This window comes from Symphalangus syndactylus, chromosome 1 (assembly GCF_028878055.3).
Source record: "Symphalangus syndactylus isolate Jambi chromosome 1, NHGRI_mSymSyn1-v2.1_pri, whole genome shotgun sequence".
NCBI classification, from domain to species: Eukaryota; Metazoa; Chordata; class Mammalia; order Primates; family Hylobatidae; genus Symphalangus; species Symphalangus syndactylus.
This window is the reverse complement of record NC_072423.2, coordinates 91,989,908-92,015,420: the sequence shown is the minus strand read 5'-3', so window position 1 is coordinate 92,015,420 and position 25,513 is coordinate 91,989,908. Positions and strand designations below refer to the sequence as shown.

At 38.3% G+C, this 25,513-nt stretch overlaps 1 protein-coding gene across 1 annotated transcript; it reads right to left on the bottom strand.

Moving 5' to 3' along the window:
- Positions 1 to 3,307: 3,307 nt before the first annotated feature.
- Positions 3,308 to 18,636, bottom strand: SLC22A10 (solute carrier family 22 member 10). Its single transcript, XM_055294564.2, has 9 exons — positions 18,173 to 18,636; positions 17,115 to 17,218; positions 10,735 to 10,889; positions 10,465 to 10,633; positions 9,148 to 9,271; positions 8,562 to 8,677; positions 5,659 to 5,873; positions 3,982 to 4,090; positions 3,308 to 3,515 (listed from the first exon to the last, which is right to left on the bottom strand). The coding sequence occupies exons 1-9, from the start codon at positions 18,572 to 18,574 to the stop codon at positions 3,308 to 3,310; spliced, it is 1,602 nt and encodes a 533-aa protein (XP_055150539.2). The 5' UTR covers positions 18,575 to 18,636.
- Between the last annotated feature and the right edge of the window lie 6,877 nt (positions 18,637 to 25,513).

Genomic DNA, 25,513 nt, shown 5'->3' with positions numbered 1-25,513 from the left:
CTGGATTAAGAAAATGTGGCACATATACACCATGGAATACTATGCAGCCATAAAAAATGATGAGTTCATGTCCTTTGTAGGGACATGGATGAAACTGGAAACCATCATTCTCAGCAAACTATCACAAGGACAAAAAACCAAACACCGCATGTTCTCACTCATAGGTGGGAATCGAACAATGAAAACACATGGACACAGGAAGGGGAACATCACACTCCGGGACTGTTGTGGGATGGGGGGAGGGGCGAGGGATAGCATTAGGAGATATACCTAATGCTAAATGACGAGTTAATGAGTGCAGCACACCAACATGGCACACGGATACATATGTAACAAACCTGCACATTGTGCACATGTACCCTAAAACTTAAAGTATAATAATAATAAAAAAAGAAAAAAAAATTCCTGAGACAAAAGGAAATGGAAACACAACATACCAATACCTATGGGATACAGCAAAAGCCATTCTAAGAGGGAAGTTTATAGCATTAAATATCTACATCAAAAAATTTAAAGATCTTAAATAAACAACCTGATATTAAACCTAAAGGAACTAAAAAAAAAAAAACAAACTAAAACCAAAATTAGTAGAAGGAAATAACAAATGTCCGAGCAGAAATAAAAAAGACAAAAATACCAAAGATTAGGGAAACTAGTTTATTTTTTGAAAAGACAAACAACATCAACAAGACTTAGCTAGACTAAGAAAAAAGAGAGATGATGCAAATAAATAAAATTAGAGATGACGGAGGAGACGTCGCCACTGATATCACAAAAAGGATCCTTAGAGACTGTTACGAACAAATACAAACCAAAACATTAGAAAACAGAAAAAAAAACAGAAAAATTCCTAGACACATACAAACCTACTAAGACTGAATCATGGAGAATTAGAAAACCTCAGCAGGCCAATAAAAAAATAAGGAAGTTGAATCAATAATAAAAAGTCTCCCATTAAGGAAAAGCCCAGGACTTGATGCCGTCACAGGTGAATTCTACTAAACATTTAAAGAAGGAATTCTAAAATAGCAAAAATATACAAACGGAATTATATCAAACTAAAGAGCCTTTATGCAGCAAAGAAAACAATCAATGAAGTGAACAGACAGCCTGCAGAGTGAAATAAAATACAAACTATGCATCTAACAAGGGACTAATAACTAAAACACAAAAGGAATTCAAGAGTAAAAAACAAAGGGTGATTTGAAAGTGGGCAAAAGATCTGAATAGACATTTCATAAGAGAAGACACATGAATGCCCAATAGGTATATGAAAAAATACTCAACATCACCAATCATTGATAAAATACAAATTAAAGCCACAATGAGATGTCATCTCACTCCAATTAGAATGACTATTACCAAAAAGTCATAAAATAACAAATGATAGTAAAGATGTAGAGAAAGAGGAATTTATACATGATTGGTAGAAATGCAAATTAATACAGCCATTATGGAAAACAGTAGGAAGGTTCCTCAACAAATGAAAAGTTAGCCACCATAATATCCAGCAATCCCACTATTGAGTATATATCCAAAGGAAATGAAATTGGTATGTCAAAGAAATATTTGCATTCCAATTTTTATTGCTGCACTATTCACCATAGGCAAGATATGGAATTAACCTAAGTGTCCATCAACAGATAAGTAGATTTTGAAAAGATATATATATATATATATATATATATATATATATATATATATATACACTCAATGTAATACACTCACTGGAATACAATTTGGCCATAAAAAAGAATGAAATCCTGTCCACTTAACATGGAATTATGACATGTTAATGACAACATGGATTAACCATGTTAAGTGAAATAAGAGAAGCACATGACAAATGCTGCATGATCTCACTCATATGTAGAATCTTTCAAAAGTTGATTTCATAGAAGTTGATAGTAGAATAGTGGTTGTCAGAGGCTAGGGAATGAAGAAGGTAGGGGGAGATAGGGACAGGTTCATCAACAGGTACAAAGCTGCAGTTTGTTAGGAGAAAGAAGTTATAGGCCCGGCGCGGTGGCTCATGCCTGTAATCCCAGCACTTTGGGAGGCCGAGGTGGGTGGATCACAAGGTCAGGAGATCGAGACCATCCTGGCTAACAGGGTGAAACCCTGTCTCTACTAAAAATACAAAAAATTAGCCGGGCGTGGTGGCAGGCTACTCAGGAGGCTGAGGCAGGAGAATCGCTATAATCCAGGAGGCAGAGGTTGCAGTGAGATGAGATTGTGCCACTGTACTCCAGCCTGGGCAAAAGAATGAGACTCTGTCTAAAAAAAAAAAAAAAAATTCTAGTGTTCTATGGCACAGTAGAGTGACCATAATCAACAATAATGTATTATATATTTCAAAAGAGCTATAAGAAAGGATTTGAATGTTCTCACCACAAAAAATGATGTGTTTAAGTTTATAGATATGCTAATTACCATGATTTCTATGTATCAAAACGTCACACTGTTCCGCATAAATATGCGCAATTATTTTGAGTCAATTAAAAACAAAAGGCCAAGGCAGGGGGATTGCTTGAGCACAGGAGTTCGAGACCAGCCTGGGCAACATGGTGAAACCCAATCTCTACTAAAAATACAAAAATTTAGCCATGTGTAGAGGTGTGCGCCAGCTACTCGAGAGGCAGAGGTGGGAGAATCACCTGAGCCCAGGAACTTGAGGCTTCAGTAAGCTGTGATTGCACCACTGCACTCCAGACTGGATGACAGAGGAGACCCCATCTTTAAATATACAAATAAAATAAAACTTAAAAATTAAAATTAAAAATAAAAATACTTTTTCCTAGTTTCTTATTTTCTCTATCCTCAAACCTTCTATTACTCATGGCAGCAAGATTGACTGAATTTCACAGGCAACTAAAGAAGAGTTATCTCCTTTATTATCTTTTCAAGGAGGATCTTTAACTCTTTGTGATATTTCTGAACATTCTTCCTTCACTATTTTATTTCCTTCCCCACTATATCCCAAGCTCTATGAATCCAAGAATCATTAAATACCATCATAAGTGTGTGTCTTTCATGAGGAAAAGTAGTCTGTGCCATCACAACATAGCTCATTTTTATCTCTTTATCACTAAAACTACCAATGAGGGTGTCTCTGTAATCTAGAGTTGGAACTCAGAATGGATAGAGCTGGCCCTGCTGCTAATGAAAGGCAACAGCCCAAGTGGAAGTAGCTCAGGAAAGGCTAAGCTTTCACAATAATCTCAAGGATACACATGGAGTTTTTCATTTCTTATCACGGATATAGAAATGATATATGCTTCTCACAGGACATGGCTAGAAGATTCACTCACTGATTTTCCACATCCTTGATGGTGTCAGGCAAAGGCAGATTCTTGGTTTCTGGTAGGAGGAAGACAACAAGGCCACCAATGATGGGGAAGATTCCATAAATGATCCATGGCAAAGTGGTAAAAAATACCGTTAAGGTCATCAAGAGGGGAGCCAGTGCTGCTCCAATCCTACTAGCCATTAAATCTATTCCTGAAGCTCTTGCCCTACAGATAAATAATAATACATGATAATCAGAAAAAAATCTACACATGCAATGTATGACATATTATTTTGACTTGACTGCAGAAGACAATAAAACACAATCATTAGGTACATGGGCAAACAGTTGCTTTTGAGATTTTCTCTATGATTTTCTAGCTGTTTTTAATCAGGTTCAGTGTGAGTTAAGACTCTTTTTCATCATTTTAAACAGATAGTTATGCATTACACCTACCCTGATGAGTGGTCCGAAAGATTAGTGAGATGATGCATTAAAATACTGCCTAGCACAATAGATGGTGCAAAGTCAGCTTGCAATAAACATTGGCCATAATTTTTGTTAGTGTATTATTAGTATTATAAATGATTGCTTTTAAAATAATAAACAAGTCAGGTTTATTCCCTCAGTAAGTACTGTTTAGTGGGAAATTCTTATTTTGGGCTCAGGTGGAGCATCTGTATCTCTTATACCTGAGAACAGTGGGGATGAGTTCAATGAAGTGAACAGCAACACTGGAAAAAGTAGCAGAAGAACAGCCGATTCCCAGACATGCCAAAGCCACACGCAGGGTCTGCATTTCTGGCAAAAGGAAGAGACCAGTGAGACTTTTATATCTGGGCTGAAGGAAGCAACATCCACCAAACTTAATTTATAAACAACCTATCGAGTATTTGCATGTCTGAAAAATACTGTAGAAAATTGAATAGTGCCAGAGAACATCCAGAGGTTGATAAGCTGAGAAATTGTCAGCTTAGAATTATCAACATAGGTGGCAAAAAGTGCATAATATTATCTTCATTAATGCAGGAAATCTCTCTGTATATCTAAGATTTTTCGGAGAGGGAGAAGAAACGATGAGTCTAGCTGAAATTTTTTTCTTAATTTTTCTGTCCAGTATTCGCTATGCCCATTCTATAGAAGGTAGAACCATCATGTGGACAATTATTGAGGAGTCTGAGACTCAGCACTATACTTGAGAACTTTACAATTAAAGTGCAGAATTTAAAGGGACCAGCATCCTAGATTTCCCAGGGATGAAGGGGTTTTAGTAATGTGAAATTTTTATTGATAAAACCAAGAAAGTCCCAGGTAAATCTGGATAACTCAGTCAATCTAGTACAGATACAGTATTGTCATGGAGTTGGTATTGCACAAGAGACTAATGAAAAAACTCCTTTGTTAGTGGGCAGAGTAGAGAGGCTAGATCCAGAATGATAATAGGCATAAGGAACCAAGAAATGGAACTTCTGCTTGGGGAAAAATAAATTCAGAATTTTGGAAAGCATTAAAAGAAAGTTTCAGAGAAAGTTTTCTGCGTAATATAGAAAGAAAGATAATTATAGATTTATAAGATAGAAAGTGCTCAATGTAAGTCAGGAAATATACATTATTGATAATATTCAGGAAGAGGAATCGAGTTCCCCAATCTATTATGCGGTAAAATACATTCTTGTTTTGGGAAGCAGGGAAGGCATAGTGCCTACTAAGTTTCCCCTAATCATTACATAAAATCATTGTATTAACTTATAAAACAGTCTAACAGGGAATGAAATAGGCTTTTAATCTGCCTAGTTTATTGTCCCTACCATAGATTCTTTCTCTGCTTGTAAACAAAGGATTTCTATTTCATTAAAGTCAAAAAGGTTTCCCCTAATCAAGGGCTGCAGTCATGGTGACTTAACATCACACCCAAGTGTGGCTACACGGATATCAGTGAGTAGACTGGTCACTGAAGACACAGTAATGAGGAAGAACCTAGACAGAGCCCACACAAAGGAAGCAATAATATCGTGTCCTCAAATGGGATATAATTGCAAGGCCTAGACATGCCATGCTTGTTATCAAAAGTGTAATTAACCAAAGGGCACGTGATCAATTGATCTCCTAGAGAAACTGTCAGGAATGAATGTCACCACTATCCAGCTACTTCCAGAGTTGATGAAGATAAATACACATCTGAGTTGCCCCTGGCTCTTTTCTCAATTATTAGCCAAATTTGTGTTACACGCTCATATTGCTTTGAGGGAATATGTAGCCTTTAAATGGCACCCCTCTTTATTCCCAGTTTTAGGCAAGTGTGGCCAATACAATTCCTGAAGAACAAAGAGAAGACATTTTCTTTCCCCCAAAGTCCAGTCTTCTCTCACCTTTGGGCACAAACGTGTTGGCCAAAATGGAAAGGCCCACCAGGAACATGAACAATATCTGGCTTATTCGACGGCCCATGTGATTTAGTGTCAAAAGAGCAAGACATCGAACTATGAGAGCGACAGCTCCATAAAGTACCTGCAACAGGAAAATATTGCTCCCCACATGCTGAAGATTGACCATGGTACCATAAAAAGGTATTGTGTTTGCAAATCTGTGGTGAACAAAATAGAAAAGACACATGTCATAAGGTTTAGAGCCTATGTCCGGCAGTCGATTGCCATATTGGCCAAGGCAGTCATTGGTCAGTGTTAAGGAATAAAGGCTCGGTACGATTTGTAGAGTACTTTGTTTTAAAGATGGTGATCTTAGAGCTATCATGAATAATTGCATGACATTACATAAGAACAGGACTCCTGTCAGTCATTCTTTTGTCCAAGTTCCCAAGCAGATAGTTGATAATGACAGGGAAATTTAACCTGAATCAGTCATCAGACTCAATGGTATATAAGAATTGAACACAGAAGAATTAAAGCTTGAAAATTAGGGAAATAATTCCTTTTCTGAGAGCTGTCAGTATGCTGTAAGTGCTCTCTCGCTTCTCCCCAACGCTGCTACTATGAAGAACTTTCCCTTTGCTAGAGAGTAAGGCTCCAAAAAGACTACGTGCCTGGCAGCACTGTCTGGGAGCACAGCGTTCTGGTGCCTGACACAATTCTAAGAAATTTAAGGTGAGAAACAGTGGCTATCTCCTGAGGGGTCAGAGCAGAGACAGAGAATATGATGAGTGAATAAGCACACTGTATGGACACACAGGCAGGGATACACGTGTTTCTCTCATAGACCATCTGTGGGCTCTTTCCAAGTAAGAGCTGACCAGGAGCCATTTTAAGTCAAAAAATAACCATTCAACCACTCTATGTCTTTAATTTCAGAATTTAATCCATTTACATTTAAGGTAATTATTGATAGGTAAGGGCTTAACACTGCCATTTTGTTACTTGTTTTCTACTTGTTTTGTAGACTTTTTACCCCTTTGTTTCAGTTTTACAGTTTTTATTTGTGGTTTTCTCTTGTATCTTTTGGTTCTTTGTGTTTTAATTTTAGCATATCTATGATAGGTTTTTGCTTTGCAGTTACCACAAGCATATAAAAAACATTACATAGTTATAATAAGTTATTTTAAATGATAACACATTGACACTGATCGCAAAGAAAAGAGAAGAAACAAACAAAAAAATCTGGTACAGTTCAATGCAGAGGATGCCTGAGGAGGATGTTTCTCACTAAAGAGGTTCATATCTCATTTCCCAGAGCTAAGAAAAAGTGTCAGAATCCAGGCAAACAAATCGACACCAATTTCACCATAGGAAATAAAACCAAAGGTTCAATATACCCAGAAAGCATCTAAGGAGAACTAGTCCACATTAATGATCTATCACACCGAGAAAGAGCTAGCTTTAGACGTTATGGCAGAAGAAACCACCATAGATCATAGCAATTCCAAGCAAGTAAGTCCTTCTCTGACCATTATCTCTACTTTTTTGTCCCACTCTGACTGTCTAGGATTCAGAAGCCAGAGTCTGTAATGTAGTGGATAGGGGAAAAGTGATAAAGCACAATGCAATTAAATGAAGTAGCCACCTATAGGATATGCCTAGGAAGAGGTAAACTGTATAATTTAATAGTACTGTCTTCAGCTTGGAAGTGGACATACACTCTCCTGTAACACTTTTTATAAGTTTTCAAAAATTTAGAATTTAAAATATTTCCTACTGACACTACCAAAGTAAGTACTTACATATCCCCGAAAGACAATGTACAAAATTGCCTACAGAAGCCCTTGTGTGAACACCCCCAATTGGAAATAAGTAAAAGTCCACCAACAATGAAGTAGGTAAAGAAATTGTTCTGTATTCATCTATTGGAATACTGAAACACTGGGAAGGAGAACAACCTACTATTACAAGCAACAGCACTGATAAATCTTGAAGGAATAAAGTTGAGGAAAAGGAGCCTGTGACAAACAGAGCCATGTTATCTTTTACATTTTGTAAAGGTCAAAATCAGGCAATAATCCTTCATGGTGATGGAGCCAGAACTGTTCTTAAGTTATTTTTGGCAGGGGCAGTTTTTATCGCTGTAGATGATGCACAAGGAGGCCTTCCAAGGTTTTTCTACATCTGGGTGTTGATTACATGTTCTTTTTTCTTTGCTTCTTTTTTTTCTTTTGAGACAGAGTCTCACTCTTTCACCCAGGCTGGAGTACAGTGGCACAATCTTGGCTCACTGCAACCTTCGCCTCCCAGGTTCAAGCAATTCTTATGCCTCAACCTCCTGAGTAGCTGAGACTACAGCTGCGCACCACCACTCCTGTCTAATTTTTGTATTTTTAGTAGAGATGGGGTTTTACCATGTTGGCCAGGCTGGTCTCGAACTCCTGACCTCAGGTGATCCACCTGCCTCAGCCTCCTAGTGTTGGGATTACAGGCATGAGCCATCACACCTGGCTTGATTACATTTTTTTATGTATCAAAATATTCATGGAGTTGTATACATTCATAATCTGTGCACATTACTAATATTTGTTTCAAGTAGAATTGAAAAAATAAAGAAAATTAAACAACACAATTTACCTCAGTATCAATCACCAATGATGAGACTGATAGGATGATAGGGCTGACTCCTCATTGTGTAACCAGTCCATGTGAGTCTACAAACCCTCTGCCTCTCTTCAAATGTAGCAGTTATCTGTGTATTTTCTTCATTTTTTATCTACAAATCAGTCCTACACACACACACACACACACACACACATACACTGCTGTTGTAACCTTTGAAATAAGAAAGCGATTCATGTCATCACAGTTTTAATGCCCCTCATATATTATATGGAGCCTACCTCAAAAATACCAGGATACAGATCCTTTTACGCATACTGGGGTTGCGGAACAAGTCACACACAGTAGTTTTGGTCTGTGCTGCATCCAGCTCCTCCTGCATGGTGGATCTCACAACCTTCAATAATAAACATGTATCATTTATCAACATCGCCCCAGGCATTGTGGTGAGAACTGGCACTCAGTAGGACAAGAGAAATGTGTTCCCTTTCTCTCGAGTGTGATATATGATATGCAATTACAGGAGTGAAAGTGGTGTGAAGAAAAATGAAGAAGAACATTAAAGGAGCCTCCAGGAAATTATGCAGCAATAAAGACATTTGAAAATAAGGCCCCAAAGGGGTATAGTGTATCCACAAGGATGCATAGGTTGTAGATTCAGATCAGGAAGTGAACTAAAGGAAGAGATAGTTACATAATTCCCAAAGCTGCTTTTATATGAGATGGCCTTGAAAAAATGAGAACCGAGCTTGTGTTCTCAGCTAGCTGCCCTTCTTAGAAGCAGTTAGTCTATCTCAACAAGGAGAAGGCAGATGTCAGCTTATGTCTTCCCTTCAACCCAGTAACCACCTTCCCTTTCCTACTCACCTCTATGTTCAGGGTTTCTTCAGCATTCTTTATTCCATTTGTTTGTGCAACTTTTCTAAGTGCCTTTAAGCCCTCATCTAGTTTATTGGTGATTATCAACCACCGAGCAGATTCCACCAGCCACCTGATAAAAGAAAAACACACAAGTGCAGTCATCGCTGTCTTTCTTATTAGTCATATGATTATTGGCTATGGATGCCTTTTGTCTTCCATTTATTATCCACCACTTGGTTGTATTGAAAACAGAAAGTCCTATTTTATTAGACAAATACTAGGAAAATGTGACCATGATCCTGCAGTACACCTTCATGGTTTAGGAACACAGACTTTGGAGACAAATCACTTCTTTGTTTGATCACAGGAAAATTTTCAAAGAAGTCTGTGAAGCTTAAGCTTTAGAGTCCCTACATGCATAAGTTCTTTCCAAAGTTTGGCGTGAGTTCTAGCAAATTTATGTTCATGATATGTATCGTTTAAGAAAAATAAGTCTTCAACTTATGTAAGGTTAAAGCTGCTCGAAGGTTGGAAGTACTTCTGCCACTACCAGCTATGCTGGTAACTTACTATGCAAGTGAGTCACTCATTTACATCTGCTTCAGTTTCCTCATCAATAAAACAAAAACAGCAGTGCCCTATTCCTTACTGGGTTGTTATGAAGATGAACTAAGATAATGGAAGAGTCTGACATGGATTATACTCTACTCTCTATCGGAATTCATCTCACTGTGTTAAATATATAGTAATATCTCAATATTCCAGTAATTTCTAACTGAATCTGATGCTTCCCTAGATTGGTTTCAAATGTAGAGATGAAATTAGCCACAAATAAATGTTTGTTAAAATTATCTAATGGAGGAGGAAGTTCTGAACACATGCTATAAATCACTCAGTCTGCCCAACTTTTAGTACTGGTGAAACGGTCCTGCACTATTGTCAAAGAGTTATATGAATACACTTGTGGTTTCTTCCAATTTCACCTATAAAAGTGAAAAGCATTATACATATCACCATAACTTGATTTATTTCAAGGCAAAAATGAATCAAAGATATTCTTTTTGAAACATCTGAATCTATATGTTTGGTAAAAAAAAGATGGAATCATTCTATATCTACAATAAAAGTTTTTCCAATTTTATGTCAGAACTCCCAGGCAGAAGAGCCATTGCTATTTACCATTGTTTCTCAAGCTGCACAGAGTGAATAGATGAGAACATGGGTCTAGGTACAGAAGTGGGAATAAGAAAATCAATATGTTCTTATTCAATATTCATTTTCATCCCAGGACCCCAAAGACAAAGAGAGAGAGAAAGCTCCTACCTTGAAAGAAGAAAGAAGACAAAGAAAGGTACAGACACCACCACGTGCAGGGTTTGCCAATCTCGGAAGACATAAGCCAAGCCTCCCAGTATTATCTGTCCAGTACTAAGGGCACCAGATGACAATATTACTACCAGGGCTTTAGAGTTGGGCCTTATGCACTCAGTAACTGAAAGAAAACCCATATAGCATTTAAGGTCAAATAGAGATGAAATTTCAAGTTCAAATTCAAGGCTCATAAAATAGAGAAGATCACAATTATTGACTTACTGAGCAAAGAATTATTTGATATAATGATCATGGAAGAAAAACCTGCCAAGAATCGTAGTACACAGTAAACAGGGAAGGTGGGAGCGAAGGCAGCACAGGTGTCAGTGATGGCAAGCTGGAGGAAACACCATCTGAGAATCAATCTTCGCCCAAACCTGAGAAACAGAGAGTCATGTTAGATTATGACAGCAATAATAATTTATGGTAAAAACTTAAGAAAATGAAAGCTCACTCTAAAATTTGATAATATTTTAACACATTATTTTGTGTACTTTAAATCCTGAAAGATCAAGAGCTAAATTGACACAGAAATATCCTCAGAAGTAACCCTCCCTGTTTATAATATACACGAACAATATCAAAATCAAAACTTCATCATTTAATAATAAGAAGGCCTCTGATACCAACAGATACTGTATAAAAGAAGCTACAATGTTGGAAATTGTAATATGTAATAAGTATGCACTACATTGACATGTGAATCCAGCATAGCAGAGAGTCTACATTAGTATATGAAATACAAGAGAGCTAAATATGTATTTGGGTCTCTAAGACCATGCAGGCCAAGGCTAAACTTATGTATAAGATACATCAGTGGAGCAATGCATCAAAGTTTCTGTTGGGTTGCCTAAGAGGCTCTCATAAAGAAACTTGGACTCCCATTGTTGATCTGGGTTTATAGGCCTCTGTGTTCCATCTAGAACAAAATATAGGAGAGCCACAACCCAGACAGAGAAAAGTACAGAAACTTCTCACTGGAAAAAATATGTAGAAAGAAGAGTGAATAGAGAGAGAAGGTGAAGGCCAAAAAGGGAAAGGAAATTTGGCATTTTACAGGATGTTTGTAAAGACAGGTCTTAAAGGAGACAACTTGGACTAAATGGGGTGTGCTTATTGTATATGCCCAGTAATATTAACAAAGTTTTGGGTTGGGAACTGTTCTACATTTGAAATGGAACTCTAAATATATTTAAATAGTATCTAGAGGAGTGATATCAGCAAGATAGCTAAGTAGAGACTCCTGACACTCATTCCCCCCAACCCACACACTAATGAGGAAAAAACTAAGGCAACAAATAAACAGGTAAGATTTCACTAGAATGTGGAAGGGAGAGCACTGGAATGCAGCGAGGGGGTGGAGACACATCTGTGGTGATTGGAAGTCCAGGAGGGCAGCATGGAGGTGCCCAGCCTCTGTAGCCACATCCTTCCCATCTGGATCAGATCTGCCTGGAGTCATGAGGAATTTCTCATTGTGGGGAAAAGTTAAGCAGAAGAACCCATCAGTCTCCATTGCCACCACAAACAGCAACATTTCTTACCATAGGAGAATTTCACAGTCCGCAAAAGTCCTGAGTCCAAAAGAGAGCTGCTGAAAATTTACCCAACTGCATTGCCCAGATTAGAAGCACAAAGTTTGTATTCCCCAGGTCACGCCTATCCCTCATGAGTCAAGCTGTTGCAGCATGGCACCATCTTGAGACCAGAGCCATCTCTGGAGTGCATCCTGCCCTGGGGGCCAGTAGCCACTGCATCTCTCCAGCACTGGAACTCTATCTTCATTCCATGAAGCCCACATCAGTGACTGAACCCCACAACCCCAGCAGTGCAGAGCCTGGGCTCAGAATCAGTGGTGACTCTGGTCCTACAAAGCAGAGAAACCAATCCCACCACCCTCATTTTCATCTGGAAAAGCAATCTGGCAATTCTGCCCAGGGTGAAACCACTGTTGAGCCAGCTAAACTGCGCATGCCCTTCCCCAAGGGGGAAAGGCCGTGAAACTCTATGCAACTAACAGCCTTCCAGCCAGGAAAGCCTGCTCCTATGCACCTCTTTCTAGAACCTGAGAACAGCTCCATGATGCCCCACCTCCTGCAGACAAGCCCTTGGTATGCCCAGTGGCCCTGCACCTGCAATCAGGATGTCAGAACAACTGAAATCTTCCCTGGCACTCACACCTCCAGGCTGGCTGAGTAGCTGTGTGCCCATGTCCTGGGTCTGAGAAAACATTCCTACAGGACATCCTTGGACAGCAAGCCCCCAGGCTGATGAGTTACCATTGGTGCTGCTATGAGCTGATGTCTTGGGCCAGAAACACCCTTTAGGCCACACCCAGCAACATGCCCCAGGGCAGCTGAGCTTTGTGCACCTATGTTCTGGGCCCAAGAAATAGCTCTGCAGGCCACTCCTGGCCAGCTAGCTCCAAGGCTGGTAAGCAGCCAAGACAGCAGCCATAAGCTCATGTCTCAGACCACAGGAACAGCCCTGTGGGTCACCCCCAGCAGACACACCCAAGGTCAGCCAAGCAGGCAGGCATGACCCCAGGCTGGCTGAGTAGATTTGTGCATGGATTCCAGCCCTGAGAAACAGTTCTGGGCCCCCATCTAGAAGACATACACCCAGGTAAGCTGAGAAGTCATGCAAACAGATTCCAAGCCTAAGAAAGAGCCCAGTGATCCACTCTTGGCAAATACAACTTGAAGCCAGCCAAGAAACTGTGTATCTGTGTCCCACGTCTGACAAACAGCCCTGTGGGGGACTACTGGCAGACTTGCCACCAGCCTGGCAGAGCAACCTTATGTATGTGCTCCTGGCCAGAATAATAGCATCATAAGTCTAACTTGGCTTAACTTGGCCAAACCACCACGTGCATGCATGCACCCCAGACCTGAGAAACAGCCTGGCAAGCCGACCCCCAGCAAAGCCTTACCACTACCATAACCAACTCTTGCAGCCTATACCACTAAGACACTAGCACATGTCACTAGCCTAGGTTAAAGCTGAAGAAACTACACAGAAACTATACCACTGTGCCCACCTAGAACCAAAGCCTGACACACCCCATAAAACTGATGATACAAGACCCATTCATACAAACAAGCCTTTCCTTATGAAATCTCTTCATAAAATTGTAAGAAGCAACCTTTCCACTCAATCCAAAGAAATCAATGTAGAGACAAATCAAATATTGCAAAGGAAAGAAATTTGACACATTTAAAGGATCACAATAATTTTCCTGTAACCGGCCCCAATTATAGAGAAATATACAAAATGCCAGAAAATGAATTCAAAATAACAATATTAAAGAAACTCAGTGAGATACAAGAAACTATAGACAATTCAATATAATTACAAAAACAATACATTATTTGAATGAAAAATTTAACAAAGACATAGATACAAAAAATAACCAAACAGAAATCCCACAGTTGAATATTCAATGAATGAAGTAAAAAAAAAAAAAAATGCAACTGACAGCTTTAACCATAGACTGGAACAAGCAGAAGTAATTTCTGAGCTTAAAGACAGTTTGCTAAAAATAATAGAGGCAGATGAAAGAAAAAAGAATTACAAAGAATGAAGAAAGCCTACAGAATGTATAAACACCAGTAAGTGAATAAATATTTGCATTATGAGAATTCTAGAAGAAGGGAAGGGATATATAGAAAATATATAGAAAATATATTTTATGATATTTTATTATATGGTAGCTGAAAATTTCCCAAGTCTTGTGATAAGGATGCATATCTTGGTACAAGAAGCTCAAAGAATGCCAAATAGCATCAACTCAAACAGGTCCCCTAGCAGGCACATTATAGTCAAATTTTCAAAAAAGCAAAGATAAAGAAAAAATACTAAAAGCCACAAGAAGAAAGCATTGAGTCACATATAAAGGAATTCCTATTAGACTAACAGCAAATTTCTGAGTGGAAACCTTGGAAGGCAGGAGAAAATTAGATAATATATCCAAAGTCCTGAAAGGAAAAATTGTCAGAAAAGAATATTATACCCAGAAAAATTCTTCTATGCTTCAGAAATGAAAGAACTATAAAATCTTTCACAGACAAGCAAAAACTAAAGGAATTACCGTCACAGAAACAGCAAAAAACATTCTCCAGGGAGTCTTACATCTTGAAGTAGTGAGATGGCAGTTACCATAATGAAAGCAAATAAAACTATAAAGTACTAGGAGAACCAATAAATGATAAAGACAGAAAGAGGAATCAAATCTAATCACCTCAGAAAAACACCCAACAAGCCTATCAACCAAAATAATAATAATAAATAAATAAATAATAAATTGAAAAAGCACCCAGGACCAAACAGAATCACAGCTGAATTCTACTAGAAGTACAAAGAAAATCTGGCAACATCCCTGCTGAAACTATTCCAAAAAATTAAGGAGGAGGGACTCCTCCCTAACTCATTCTATTAGGCCAGCTTCATCCTGATACCAAAACCTGGCAGAGATTACAAAAACAACAACAACAACAACAACAACAAAAACCACAAAAACTTCAAGCCAATATCTTTGGTGAATATCAATGCAAAAATCCTCAACAAAATACTGGCAAACCAAATCCAGCAGCATATCAGAAAAATTGTCCACCATGATCAAGTATGCTTTATCCCTGGGATGCAAGGTTGGTTCAATATTTGTAAATAAATATATGTGATTCATCACATAAACTCAACTAAAGACAAAGACCACACAATTATCTAAATAAATGAAGAAAAGGGTTTTGATAAAATTCAACAACGTTTCATGTTAAAAACTTTCAATAAAGTAGGTATTGAAGGAACATGCCTCAAAAGAGCAAGATCCATGTATGACAAACCCACAACCAACATCTTATTCATCTTATTGAATAAGCAACATCTTATTGTAAGCTGGCACAAGACACCACTCCAATTCAGCACAGTATTGGAAGTCCTAACTAGGGCAATCAAGCAGGAGTAAGAAATAAAGGGCATCCAAATAGGAAGAGAGGAAGTCAAACTATCCCTGTTTGCAGATGATATGATACTGTATCTATAAAACCCCATAGTCTCAGCCCAAAAGCTTTTTAAGCTGATAAACAACTTCAGCAAGTCTCAGGATAGAATATCAACGTGCAAAAATTGCTAACATTATTATACACCAATAACAGTCAAGCTGAGAGCCAAATAAGGAATGCAATCCCATTCGCAATTGCCACAAAAGAATAAAATACCTAGGAATACAGCTAACTAGGGAGGTGAAAGATCTCTACAAGGATAATTACAAAACACTACTAAAAAAAAAAAAAAAAGATGACACAGAAAAAAATGGAAAAGCATTCCATGCTCATAGGTAGAAAGAGTCCATGTTATAAAAATGGCTATACTGCCCTGATATGATTTGGCTGTGTCCCCACCCAAGTCTCATCTTGAATTGTAGGTCCCATAATCCCCATGTGTTACGAGAGGGACCTGGTGAGAGGTAATTGAATCATGAAGGCATTACTTCCATGCTGGTTTCACTATAGTGAGTGAGTTCTCATGAGATCTGATAGTTTTATAAGGGGCTTTTACCCCCTTCACCCTCCACTTCTCTTTCCTGCCACCATGTGAAGAAGAATGTGTTTACTTCTCCTTCCACCATGATTGTAAGTTTCCTGAGGTCTCCCCAGTCATGCTGAACTGTGAGTCAATTAAACCTCTTTTCTTTATAAATTACCCAGCCTCAGGCAGTTCTTCACAGCAGGGCAAGAGTGGACTAATACATGCCCAAAGCAATTTATAGATTTAGTACTATTCCTATTAAACTACCATTGAGATTCTTCACAGAACTAAAAACTATTATTTTAAAATTCATATTGTTATGGTTTGGCTCTGTGTCCCCAACCAAATCTCACGTTGAATTGTAATAATCCCCATGTGTCATAGGAGGGAGCCAGTGGGAGGTAATTGAATCATGGGGGCTGGTTTTTCCCGTGATGTTCTCCTGGTAGTGAGTAAGTCTCATGAGATCTGATGGTTTTATAAAGGGGAGTTCCCCTGCACATGCTTTCTTGTCTGCCACCATTCAAGACATGAATTTGCTCCTCATTCACCTTCCACCAAAATTGTGAGGCCTCCCAAGCCGTGTGGAACTGTGAGTTGATTAAACCTCTCTCCTTTATAAATTACCCAGTCTCAGGTATGTCTTTATTAGCAGCATGAGAACAGACTAATACACCTACTCATTACAGTGGGGTAATTATGATAATGACAACCAGGCTGGGAGCCCACAAACATTTAGCTCACAGAGTCCAGGAGGGACATAACAGAATATCCCTAGCCAAGGTCTACACACCATTTCATATATTTGTATTTTCAAGGAGGCTGAATTCTCTATCTTGATATTTGGGTATTCAGTATCCTATACAGAGATGCTGTTCAGAGATCTCTGTGGCAACAAAATGGCACTCACTAAACTCACTGTAATTCATTTCTGTATCTAGCTCTCTGGGGAACAAAGCAGCACCAACAGTGTAAATTGCATATTATAACTCAATAACACTTCTTTGTGAAAGAATTAATTGTAAGCTGATAAAAACACTGCAGAGTAACATTAACCGTGATCTGGAGACACTCACCTGTCTGAGAAATGGCCACCTATGATGCCTCCCACCAGCATTCCAGTCAGAAGTAGGAACTGAACCACTGATTTCAGTGACTGATAATCACATACCAGGTCCCACTGGAAGAGAAGGAAGCCAATACAGCATAGCTTCACAGCAGCTTTTGACTTCTCATTGTTCACTTGCTGCAACAGCTTTCAGTGGACACACTCTCTAGCCTCTTTTTACTACATTTTCTTACCTATACCATTCAAGTCTTGGCTTAAGCATGGATTTCTCTGGAAATCCTCACCCAAAACCTTCCAGGTTATGTTAATATCTGTTTTTATATTCATTCAGCTCTGCATACCTCAGTGGTTCTCAATTTTTGCCACACATTAAGGAGATTTTTTAAACCATTGATGCTAGTATGAAATCCACTCTGATTTGCTTCTGTAACATGTAGCCAAAGCAGGCAGATTTTTAAAATAACACAGATGTTTCCAATTTGCAACTTAGGCTGAGAACAAGTGACCAAGAAGAATATTTTTCTAATCATTAGTCTTCTCTTCAAGCTAGTTTTGTGACAGATGTATTTATATCTAGTTGGTTGAGTTCATTGCCTCAAATTCAATGTAGGTGCCTGGCAATTAAAAAATAAGTAGCCGGGCATGGTGGCTCACATCTGCAATCCCAGCACTTTTTGGTGGATCACCTGAGGTCAGGAGTTTGAGACCTGTCTGGCCAACATGGTGAAACCCTGTCTCTACTAAAAATACAAAGAAAAAAAATTAGCTGAGTGTCGTGGTGCATGTCTGTAATCCCAGCTACTTCAGAGGCTTAGGCAGGAGAATTGCTTGAACCTCGGAGGTGGAGGTTGCAGTGAGCTGAGATCTCACCATTGCACTCCAGCCTGGGCAACAAGAGTCAAACTCTATCTCAAAAAAAAAAAAAAAAAAAGCAATCACTATTTGCCAAAAGAGTGGCTGAGCACTGACTACGGTATCTACACAATAACTAGAGGCTTAAAGCATGTTTATGTTCTTCTAAACACCTAGATTGTGTATCCAGAACAGGTTAACAGGACCCTTTACCTTAGTCACAATGGTCGAAGGGAAGTAGCTTTGGTCATATACCCAGCCATCCACACAGGGTTCTGTGTCGGCCTCACTTGTGCTGTGGATAGTCCCATTCAGGTGAAGAAGCTGCCACTGGGGATGGACGAAGCGACGACACTTCTCTGGCCTCAGGTTTGAGTCTAGTGGGATGGAGATTCTCAGGAGGGCATCTTCACTAAGGATTCCAGTTTCATTATCAGATCCAGTATTATTGTCCAGGATGTGGACCCAGCAACGATGACCAGGAATGGCTGCAGCAAAGTTCTCCAGCAGTATATGAGGGATTAATACCATGAGAGAGGGAAGAATAAAAACCAGATGAAGGATCTGAAATCTCCCAAGGCCTCCAACTTGACTCAAGAGCTCCTCAAAGGCCATTGATTGTGAAAACGTGACCCCCAAGAGGAGGCACAATTGCTTTATGGAGATAAGTTCAAAGGGAGAAAATATTTCCTTTTATTAATTCAAATTAAGCTTGTATTGATCCTTGCATCAATTTCTCATCCATGGGCCTGGACTCACCAGTGCAATAGAGCCGTAGTGGAAACAGCTTCCTCAGTTCTTTTGTGATCAGAAGGTAGATGTTATTTTGTAGTCATAGAGATCATTATTTCACAGAGATACTTCTACCTGTTGACGATAAAATCCGTTTAAAGGTTTACTCTCTAAATATGTTTGTCTTCAAGTGACTCATGAAATTTACATTGGACTTTGGTGTGTACATGTTCTCTAAATAAGCTAAAAGAAATCGGTTAAACAGTGTTGTTATTTCTAGGAAGTGAAATTTGAGAGACACAAAAGTAAACTGCTTTATAATTTTTCCATGAAAAGAACAGAAAGTCAGGGTTTTTCTCTTTTAGTACTGAATTTAGGTTAAAATGATGAATAAATGAAAATCCCTATTACCATGTTTTGCTTTTTAAAGCAAATTGGAATGTGATGCCATTACTATCTTTTGTTAACTGATATTATGCTTCAGGTTAAATCACATGAGGAACTCAGATAAATTTAAATTATATGAAATATAAATAGAGGAGAAAGGCAGTGTTCAGCTCATATAGGAGTTTATTTCCTTGGGCTTATTTATTCATTTATATATAGCACATTGGAGGATCTTTTCCATGCTAGTTTCAGGAATCCAGATAAATTGCTTATTTTATTGTTATAAACTATGCCTCTATCTCTAGTGATGCTCCTCATTTTGAATTATATATTTTTTAACATTAACATGGCTATGCCAGGTTTCTTATAGTTTGCATGATATAACTTTCCCACCTTTTAGATTTTTAAGTGAAATGTTTTTTGAGATTATTATAGATTTACATGCAGTTGCAAGAAATAACACAAGGAGTAATCATATACTCATCACCCTGTTTCCTCTAATAGTAATATTTTACAAAACTGTAGTATAATATCATATCAGCATCAAGATGCTAGTATGATACAATGTATTATAATACCAGGATCTTGATACTGATACAACCTACTGATTTTATTAATATTTCCCCAGTTGGTTTATCTGTATGTGTGTGTGTAGGCATATAGTACTATACAATTTTATGTGTGTAATTTAGTGTGCCCATCATCACAACCAAGATAGTGAACAGTTACATCACAGATATCCCTCCTTCTAGGAGAATAATATGGTATATATCCTTCTCAGGTTGGCTTTTTAAAAATCAGAAACTCTACAGATATTCATCTAAGTTGCTGTATATATTAATACTTTGTTCCTTTTTACTGCTGAATATTATTCCATAGAATGTATATATAATTGTTTGGCTTTTTAAAATCAATGTTACTGTGCATATTTAAGATAAGCAACATGATGTTATAAGATATCTATATATATGTGTATATATATATATATATATAAAGATATATAGAGATATATAAAATGCTAACTATAGTGGAACCAATTAACCTATCTATCATCTCACCAACCGGAAAAGTTACCCATTCCCCCCTTTGGCAAAAGCACATATAATCTATTCATTTATCAAAAACACAATATACTGTTATTAATTACAGTTCTCCTGTTGTACATGAGATTCTTCAACTTGTTCATCCTACATATAGGCTACTTTGTATCCTTTGACTTACATCTCCCCACTTCTTCCCACCCCTCACACCCCAGCCCTTGTAAACACCATTCCATTCCGTATCTCTACCTACCTGACCATACTTGACCTTATTATTATTATTATTTTTATTATTATACTTTAAGTCTGGGATACATGTGCAGAACGTGCAGGTTTGTTACGTAGCTATACATGTGCCATGGTGATTTGCTACACCCATCAACCCATCATCTACATTAGGTATTTCTCCTAATGCTATCCCTCCCCTAGCCTCCCACCCCCAGACAGGCCCCGGTGTGTGATATTCCCCTCCCTGCGTCCATGTGTTCTCACTGTTCAACTCCCACTTATGAGTGAGAACATGCAGTGTTTGGGTTTCTGTTCTTGTGTTAGTTTGCTGAGAATGATGGTCTCCAGCTTCATCCATGTCCCTGCAAAGGACACGAACTCATCTTTTTTATGGCTGCATAGTATTCCATGTTGTTTATGTGCCACATTTTCTTTATCCAGTCTATCACTGATGGGCATTTGGGTTGGTTCCAAGTCTTTGCTATTGTGAACAGTGCCACAATAAACATATGTGTGCATGTGTCATTATAGTAGAATGATTTATAATCCTTTGGGTATATACCCAGTAACAGGATTGCTGGGTCAAATGGTATTTCTAGTTCTAGATCCTTGAGGAGTCACCACACTGTCTTCCACAATGGTTGAACTAATTTACACTCCCATCAATATGTAAAAGCATTCCTACTTCTCCACATCCTCTTCAACATCTGATGTTTCCTGACTTTTTTTTTTTATATACTTTAGGTTTTAGGGTACATGTGCACAATGTGCAGGTTTGTTACATATGTATCCATGTGCCATGTTGTTTTGCTGCACCCATTAACTCGTCATTTAGCATTAGGTATATCTCCTAATGCTGTCCCTCCCCCCTCCCCCCACCCCACAACAGTCCCCGGAGTGTGATGTTCCCCTTCCTGTGTCCATGAGTTCTCATTGTTCAATTCCCACCTATGACTGAGAACATGCGGTGTTTGGTTTTTTGTCCTTGTGATAGTTTACTGAGAATGATGCTTTCCAGTTTCAGCCATGTCCCTACAAAGGACATGAACTCATCAGTTTTTATGGCTGCATACTATTCCATGGTGTATATGTGCCACATTTTCTTAATCTGGTCTATCATTGTTGGACATTTGGGTTGGTTCCAACTCTTTGCTATTGTGAAGAGTGCCACAATAAATATACGTGTGCATGTGTCTTCATAGCAGCATGATTTATAGTCCTTTGGGTATATACCCATTAATGGGATGGCTGGGTCAAATGGTATTTCTAGTTCTAGATCCCTGAGGAATCGCCACACTGACTTCCACAATGGTTGAACTAGTTTACAGTCCCACCAACAGTGTAAAAGTGTTCCTATTTCTCCACATCCTCTCCAGCACCTGTTGTTTCCTGAGTTTTTAATGATGGCCATTCTAACTGGTGTGAGGTGGTATCTCACTGTGGTTTTGATTTGCATTTCTCTGATGGCCAGTGATGATGAGCATTTTTTCATGTATTTTTTGGCTGCATAAATGTCTTCTTTTGAGAAGTGTCTGTTCATGTCCTTTGCCCACTTTTTGATGGGGTTGTTTGTTTTTTTCTTGTAAATTTGTTTGAGTTCATTGTAGATTCTGGATATTAGCCCTTTGTCAGGTGAGTAGGTTGCAAAAATTTTCTCCCATTCTGTAGGTTGCCTGTTCACTCTGATGGTAGTTTCTTTTGCTGTGCAGAAGCTCTTTAGTTTAATTAGATCCCATTTGTCAATTTTGGCTTTTGTTGCCATTGCTTTTGGTGTTTTAGACATGAAGACCTTGCCCATGCCTATGTCCTGAATGGTATTGCCTAGGTTTTCTTGTAGGATTTTAATGGTTTTAGGTCTAACATATAAGTCTTTAATCCATCTTGAATTAATTTTTGTATAAGGTGTAAGGAAGGGATCCAGTTTCAGCTTTCTACATATGGCTAGCCAGTTTTCCCAGCACCATTTATTAAATAGGGAATCCTTTCCCCATTTCTTGTTTTTGTCAGGTTTGTCAAAGATCAGATAGTTGTAGATATGCAGCATCATTTCTGAGGACTCTGTTCTGTTCTATTGATCTATGTCTCTGTTGTGGTACCAGTACCATGCTGTTTTGGTTACTGTAGCCTTGTAGTATAGTTTGAAGTCAGGTAGCGTGATGCCTCCAGCTTTGTTCTTTTGGCTTAGGATTGACTTGGCGATGCGGGCTCTTTTTTGGTTCCATATGAACTTTCAAGTAGTTTTTTCCAATTCTGTGAAGAAAGTCATTGGTAGCTTGATGGGGATGGCATTGAATCTACAAATGACCTTGGGCAGTATGGCCATTTTCTCGATATTGATTCTTCCAACCCATGAGCATGGAATGTTCTTCCATTTGTTTGTATCCTCTTTTATTTCATTGAGCAGTGGTTTGTAGTTCTCCTTGAAGAGGTTTCCTGACTTTTTAATGATCTCCGTTCTAACAGGCATGAGATGGCATCTCATTGTCTTTGTGATTTGCATTTATCTAATGACCAGTGATGATGAGCTTTTTTTCATATGTTTGTTGGCTACATAAATGTCTTCTTTTGGGAAGTGTCTGTTCATATCCTTTGCCTACTTTTTGATGGGGTTGTTTGTTTTTTTTTTCTTGTAAATTTGTTAAAGTTCTTTATAGATTCTGGATATTAGCCCTTTGTCAGATGAGTAGATTGCAAAAAATTTCTCCCATTCTGTAGGTTGCCTGTTCACTCTGATGATAATTTCCTTTGCTATGCAGAAGCTTTTTAGTTTAATTAGATCCCATTTGTCAATTTTGGCTTTTGTTGCCATTGCTTTTGGTGTTTTAGTTATGAAGTCTTTGCCCATGCCTATGTCCAGAATGGTATTGCTTAGGTTTTCTTCTAGGGTTTTTATGGTTTTAGGTTTTATGTTAAAGTCTTTCATTCATCTTGAGTTAATTTTTGTATAAGGTGTAAGGAAGGGGTCCAGTTTCAGTTTTCTGCATATGGCTAGCCAGTTTTCCCAACATCATTAAATAGGGAATCCTTTCCCCATTGCTTGTTTTTGTCAGATTTGTCAAAGGTCAGATAGTTGTAGATGTGTGGCATTATTTCTGAGGCCTCTGTTCTATTTCATTGGTCTATATATCTGTTTTGGTACCAGTACCATGCTGTTTTGGTTACTGTAGGCTTGTAGTATAGTTTGAAGTCAGGTAGCATGATGCCTCCAGCTTTGTTCTTTTTGCTTAGGATTGTCTTGGCTATGCAGGCTGTTTGTTGGCTCCATATGAAATTTAAAGTAATTTTTTTCAGTTCTGTGAAGAAAGCCAATGGTAGCTTGATGGAGATAGTATTGAATCTATAAATTACTTTGGGCAGTATGACCATTTTCACAATATTGTTTCTTCCTATCCATGAGCATGGAATGCTTTTCCATTTGTTTGTATACTCTCTTATTTCCCTGAGCAGTGGTTTTCTGTTCTCCTTGAAGAGGTCCTTCACATCCCTTATAAGTTGGATTCCTAGATATTTTATTCTCTTTGTAGCAATTGTGAATGGGAGTTCACTCATGATTTGGCTCTCTGTCTATTATTGGTGTATAGGAATGCTTGTGATTTTTGCACATTGATTTTCTATCCTGAGACTTGGTGAAGTTGCTTATCAGCTTAAGGAGATTTTGGGCTGAGACAGGGTTTTCTAAATATACAATCATGTCATCTGCAAACAGAGACAATTTGACTTCCTCGTTTCCTCATTTAATACCGTTTCTTTCTTTCTTTGGCCTGATTTCCCTGGCTGGAACTTCCAATACTATGTTGAATAGGAGTGGTGAGAGATGGCATCTTTGTCTTGTGCCAGTTTTCAAAGGAAATGCTTTCGGTTTTTGTCCATTCAGTATGATATTGGCTGTGGGTTTGTCATAAATAGGTCTTATTATTTTGAGATACGTTCAACCAATGCCAAGTTTATTTAGAGTTTTTAGCATGAAGGGGTATTGAATTTTGTTGAAGGCCTTTTCTGCACCTCTTGAGATAATCATGTGGTTTTTGTCATTGGTTCTGCTTATGTGATGGATTAGATTTATTGATTTGCATATGTTGAAACAGCCTTGCATCCCAGGGATGAAGCCGACTTCGTACTGGTGGATAAGCTTTTTGATGTGCTGCTGGATTCTGTTTGCCATTATTTTATTGAGGATTTTCACATCAATATTCATCAGAGATATTGGCCTGAAATTTTCTTTTTTTGTTGTTTTTGTGTCTCTTCCCGGATTGGTATCAGGATGACGCTAGCCTCATAAAATCAGTTAGGGAGGACTCCCTCTTTTTCTATTTTTTGGAACAGTTTCAGTAGGAATGGTACCAGCTCCTTTTTGTACCTCTGGCAGAATTTGGCTGTGAATCCATCTGGTCCTGGACTTTTTTTGGTTGGTAGACTATTAATTACTGCCTCAATTTCAGAACTTGTTATTGGTCTATTCAGGGATTCGACTTCTTCCTGGTTTAGTCTTGGGATGGTGTATGTATCCAGGAATTTATCCATTTCTTCTGGATTTTCTAATTTATTTGCATAGAGGTGTTTGTAGTATTCTCTGATGGTAGTTTGTATTTCTGTGGGATCGGTGGTGATATCACCTTCATCATTTTTTATTGCATCTATTTGATTCTTCTCTCTTTTCTTCTTTATTAGTCTGGTTAGTGGTCTATCTATTTTGCTGATCTTTTCAAAAAACCAGCTCCTGGATTCATTGATTTTTTGAAGGGTTTTTCATGTCTCTATCTCCTTCATTTCTCCCTGATCTTAGTTATCTCTTGTCTTCTGCTAGCTTTTGAGTTTGTTTGCTCTTGCTTCTCTAGTTCTTTTAATTGTGATGTTAAGGTGTTGATTTTAGATCTTTCCTGCTTTCTCTTGTGGGCATTTAGTGCTATAAATTTCCCTCTATATACTGATTTAAAATGTGTCCCAGAGATTCTGGTACATTTTGTCTTTGTTCTCATTGGTTTCAAAGAACATCTTTATTTCTGCCTTCTTTTCATTATTCACCCAGTAGTCATTCAGGAGCAAGTTGTTCAGTTTCCATGTAGTTCTGTGGTTTTGAGTGAGTTTCTTAATCCTAAATTCTAATTTGATTGCACTGTGGTCTGAGAGACTGTTTGTTAAGATTTCCATTCTTTTATATTTGCTGAGG